General features: G+C 48.3%; 1 protein-coding gene across 1 annotated transcript; it reads left to right on the top strand.

The window, feature by feature from the left end:
- Positions 1-1542: 1542 nt before the first annotated feature.
- On the top strand, positions 1543-4212 carry LOC147842476 (uncharacterized). The gene is made up of 2 exons (XM_087268541.1): positions 1543-3474; positions 3521-4212. The coding sequence occupies exons 1-2, from the start codon at positions 2017-2019 to the stop codon at positions 3707-3709; spliced, it is 1647 nt and encodes a 548-aa protein (XP_087124667.1). The 5' UTR covers positions 1543-2016; the 3' UTR covers positions 3710-4212.
- Positions 4213-5310: the final 1098 nt, after the last annotated feature.

Genomic DNA, 5310 nt, shown 5'->3' with positions numbered 1-5310 from the left:
TTCTGAACCATAGTGGTGGGCAAACCGAGGCTTCATGAAACACTGAAACAGTCTAAGCAAATGTGTCGAAGCTTCGAAACGTTTCAAACCCCACTCTACAGTGACACCTAGTGGGCATTTTTTTTGTATTGCCTTGCAACGGCTTCAGCAAAGAACAGTTGAGCAAATTGAGGTATTAATCCCCATTTTGTAGGTTAGAACCTCCAAGTGATTTAGTGGAGCAGTAAGGGTTTCTGACTTCCATGCGGGGATAGTGGGTTCGAATTCAGGCTCTGTTCTTGTATCGTTTCGTTTAAACATTGGTCTGACATAATATACACTTTGTGAATGAATATGTCTTGTTTTGGTCATAAAGCAGGGTTGTTGCTAGATCAGACACAGTTGTGGCCAGAAGTTAACAAGAATTATCTATATTATTCATTAAATTTCCTATCGTATTTTATTAACGTCTCCCCAAACCCTAAGCCCAACCATCACAGTCCTGTAAACATATTCATTATTGTTTTACAGTGTTACAAACTGATGCTAAATTGATGGCGTATCCGCAGCTGTATCCGATCTCGACTACACCATAAAACAGAAACATTATTAAAATACATAAAATCATGATTTTGGAGTATTTGTCAGGATTCGAACACAAAAGTCATTTGAAGCTTCGTTACTCGAAGCTTTCTAAATCAGAGCTCGACGAGAACCTCTTCTGGTTAAAGTGTGGGAAAGCACTGTGTTGCAATCATGTCAAATGTTCACAACTGACCAACTCACTCCTGTAGTAATACAACAACAGAAATATAAACAAACTACTCAATTACTGTAGTTTATTACACATAAGTTATGTAACATCACACCATCGATGACTAGTAAAATCAAAGTTATTCAAAAGTATTTACATTTATTGTATTCCAGTCTATGATTCCAACTAGTCCTTCACCCACCCACTCATTCCAAGCGGGAGTCGAACAAGTGATTCCAGCATGGGAGGCGAATGCTCTAAGGAGGAGGCTATGTGAGTGAGGCTTTTCGGGATGCACTCGCTAGCTGGCCTCCGTTAAACACTATAATACGATATGCAGTGGTTTTCTTTAAAGGGAGTTGTAAAAATATGCTAATACACTTTAGTATGGTTCAAAACCTTTTTACCTTTCATTACTACTGTATTTAATTTAATTACTGGTGTGTGGAACCGGTGCAGTGCTTTGAAACAGTAGAAATGTATGTAAATCGACGTCTAATCTCTCGCTATAAATTTTACTAACCCATGAGGGTGTTTAAACATTTGAATCAAAATTGAAAGCAGTCACGTGGGTATAGGCGAAAATGAATCTTCGGACGTCACTGATCATGTGATGATAGCAAAACGAATCAAGCTCCGCTACACTGCTTCACTGCGAGATGTATCGTTTTTTGATACATGTTTCGAAGGCTCTGTGCACAACGTCACATCACTAGCTACTACTTTCTTTTGTTTGTTTCTTGTGTTTACTTAATTTTGTGTGTTCTAATCTTTAGTTTACTTTTATACTTTGTAGTGATGGTGAAATGTGTCATAACTGTGTTTGTCCACCAGATGCCACTGTAGTTCACAAGCAACCCCAGCGGACTACAGTGGCTTTAGAACTACATTTCCATACATTCTTTCGCACACACACCTGGTCTCTCATCTACACTGATTTACAACCACAGCTGTCTCCGTTCTCTGTGATTACCTGGATTATATATTCAGTCATTCATCCTCTGTTTGTCAGTTGGTCGTTGTCATTGTTGGTATGTTGTTCCTGATCTTGATCTAGCTCTTGCTCTTGTATCTTGTCTTAGTGTTAAAGTCTAGTCCCAGTTTAATCTGTTTGAGTTGCTCGTTTGTTTGTTTATTTTGTTAATTTGTTACTTTGATTTTTGGATTTTGTCACTGTTGCTGCACTTTCACATTAAAGATCTGCACTTGGATTCTACACCTGTTTTACACCTGTTTTTGTTCCTGTTTTAATCCTGAAACGTGACAGAACGACCAAATCAACTATGAATCCAGCAGATAATGTGATCGTGCTGATAAAACAACGTAACCGCTCTATCGAGCGTTACGTTAAGGAGTTTTTGGAGCTAGCCCCAAAGAGCTCTTACAGTGACATGCTGCTTATGATGTTCTTTCGGGGAGGACTTTTGGAACCAGTCCGCTCCCTCATGCCACCGTATGAGGATGACTGGAACCTTTATCGGTTCATCGAGGTGGCTCTTTTGATCTCCGGCTCTCCCCTCTCTGTTGCTTTGAAGGAGGAGAACCCTCAGGAGGGAGGCCTGAGTGGTGAGCAACAAAGAGGGATATTTTTGGGGCCAGCAGATTTATCCAAGGGAAGGAGAAAAGAGGCTGGACTGGAGTTGCGGACTTATCCGCGTCGGCCTGTCCGGAGACCACCCTTCTCAGAGCCTCTGGAGAGTCTTCTGGATCTGTATAAAACCCCAGTGTCTGCTCCAGTCCCACAATGCCCACCAGTGTCGGTTCCAGCTCCAGAGCAAGCTCCCTCTCCTGATGACAACGCTTTTCCTCTTTCTCAAACCACCAGACGGAGGAGGCGTAGGAACAGGACTGCTCATGCCTCAGAGCGCCCGCCAGTGTCGGCTCCAGCCCCAGAGCGCCCGCCAGTGCCGGCTCCAGCCCCAGAGCGCCCGCCAGTGCCGGCTCCAGCCCCAGAGCGCCCGCCAGTGCCGGCTCCAGCCCCAGAGCGCCCGCCAGTGCCGGCTCCAGCCCCAGAGCGCCCGCCAGTGCCGGCTCCAGCCCCAGAGCGCCCGCCAGTGTCGGCTCCAGCCCCTGAGCGCAGCTCAGTGCCGGTCCCAGTCCAGCTCCTTGCCCTGCCGGCCCCAGCCCGGCTCCTTGCCCTGCCGGCATCAACCAGACGTCTAGCCCTGCCGGCACCAGCCCGGCTCCTTGCCCTGCCGGCGCCACCCAGACAACTTGCCCTGCCGGCGCCACCCAGACGTCTTTCCCAGCCGGCCCCAGCCCGGCTCCTTGCCCTGCCGGCGCCACCCAGACGTCTTGCCCTGCCGGCGCCACCCAGACGTCTTGCCCTGCCGGCCCCAGCCCGGTGCCTTGCCCTGCCGGCCCCAGCCCGGCTCCTTGCCCTGCCGGCCCCAGCCCGGCTCCTTGCCCTGCCGGCCCCAGCCCGGCGCCTTGCCCTGCCGGTCCCAGCCCGGCTCCTGGCATTACCAACGCCATCCAGACGTCTTGCCCTGCCGGCACCTCCCAGATGTCTTACCCTGCCGGCCCCAGTCCGGTTCCATGCCCTGCCGGCCCCAGTCCGGCTCCATGCCCTGCCTGTTCCAGTCCGGGTCTTTGATCTGCCGACCTCGCTCTGGCTCCTTGCTCTGCCGGCTCCTGTCCGGCTGCCTCCAGTCCCGCCGGCTCCTGTCCGGCTGCCTCCAGTCCCGCCGGCTCCTGTCCGGCTGCCTCCAGTCCCGCCGGCTCCTGTCCGGCTGCCTCCAGTCCCGCCGGCTCCTGTCCGGCTGCCTCCTGTCTGGCCGCCTCCAGTCCCGCCGGCTCCTGTCCAGCTGCCTCTCCAGCTGGCTCTCCTGGGGCCCCCTGCCTTGTGTCTCCTGCTGCATCATCCATGGGTCACCCCTCCCGCCCCTCCCTGGTGGTCCTTCCCACGGTTTGGGACGGATTTCCCTGCTGCACCCTGGCTTCCTGCCAGGGCACCTGAACCACGGACCTCCCTGATCTGGCCCTCCCATACCTCCCCTTGCTCCTCCTCTGCTTCGCCCCCCCAGGACTATTTTAGGAGCGTCTGGAATCCGCTCCTTAAGAGGGGGGTAATGTCATAACTGTGTTTGTCCACCAGATGCCACTGTAGTTCACAAGCAACCCCAGCGGACTACAGTGGCTTTAGAACTACATTTCCATACATTCTTTCGCACACACACCCGGTCTCTCATCTACACTGATTTACAACCACAGCTGTCTCCGTTCTCTGTGATTACCTGGACTATATATTCAGTCATTCATCCTCTGTTTGTCAGTTGGTCGTTGTCATTGTTGGTATGTTGTTCCTGATCTTGATCTAGCTCTTGCTCTTGTATCTTGTCTTAGTGTTAAAGTCTAGTCCCAGTTTAATCTGTTTGAGTTGCTCGTTTGTTTGTTTATTTTGTTAATTTGTTACTTTGATTTTTGGATTTTGTCACTGTTGCTGCACTTTCACATTAAAGATCTGCACTTGGATTCTACACCCGTTTTTGTTCCTGTTTTAATCCTGAAACGTGACAGAAATGAAGCTTTCTGAACCAGTGAAGCACTCGACTCAATTGTATCGGAAAAAGGTATGTTACTTGAAGCTTTCTAAATCAGAGCTCGATGAGGGCCTTGTCACGTTAGAGTAATCAAAACAGGAACAAATACGGGTGTAGAATCCAAGTGCAGTTTAATCGATGTATAGTGCAGTGAAAGTGACAAAAAATACAAAAGTACAAAGTAACAAAATAACAAATAAACAAACAAAACAAGAAACTAAGACAGATTAAACTCGAACTAGACTATAACAAGATACAAGAGCAAGGATCAGGAACAACATACCAAAGACAACAACAACCAACTGACAAACAGAGGATGAATGACTGAATATATAGTCCAGGTAATCAACAGAGAACGGAGACAACTGTGGTTGTAAATCAGTGTGGATGACAGACCAGGTGTGTGCGCGAAAGAATGTATGGAAATGTAGTTCTTAAGCCACTGTAGTTCGCTGGAGGTTGCTGGTGAACTACAGTGGCATCTGGTGGACAAACACAGTCATGACAGACCCCTTCTGGGTAAAGTGTAGGAAAGCATTGTGTTGCAATAATGTCAAATGTTCACAACTGACCAACTCACTCCTGTAGTAATACAACAACAGAAATATAAACAAACTACTCAATTACTGTAGTTTATTACACATAAGTTATGTAACATCACACCACCGATGACTGTAGTAAAATCAAAGGTATTCAAAACTATTTCCATTTATTGTATTCCAGTCTTTTACAGTCTATGATTCCAACTAGTCCTTCACCAACCCACTCATTCCAAGCGGGAGTCGAACCAGTGATTCCAGCATGGGAGGCGAATGCTCTAAGGAGGAGGCTGTCACATCCGTCTGTGACCACCTGAGGGCGCTGTAGTGCTCTAGGACTTTGTAGGCGCTACAGTGCCCCAGGAAAAACTACATTTTCATACATGCCCCGCGCACACACCGGAACACCTACACTGACCTGTCATCACATCTGTTTTGTGTTACCGTTGATTATCTGGACTATACATTCTACCATTCCACCTATGTTTGTGATCGC

Source organism: Danio rerio, chromosome 9 (assembly GCF_052040795.2).
Source record: "Danio rerio strain M-AB ecotype USA chromosome 9, GRCz13ab, whole genome shotgun sequence".
Classification (NCBI taxonomy): Eukaryota; Metazoa; Chordata; class Actinopteri; order Cypriniformes; family Danionidae; genus Danio; species Danio rerio.
This window is presented reverse-complemented; position numbering and strand designations above follow the sequence as displayed.

Coding starts and splice junctions, on each gene's coding strand:
- LOC147842476 (XM_087268541.1), top strand. CDS start 2,017: ATGAATCCAGCAGATAATGTGATCGTGCTGATAAAACAACGTAACCGC. Junction 3,475..3,520: donor CTCCTGTCCGGCTGCCTCCA/GTCCCGCCGGCT, acceptor GGCCGCCTCCAG/TCCCGCCGGCTCCTGTCCAG.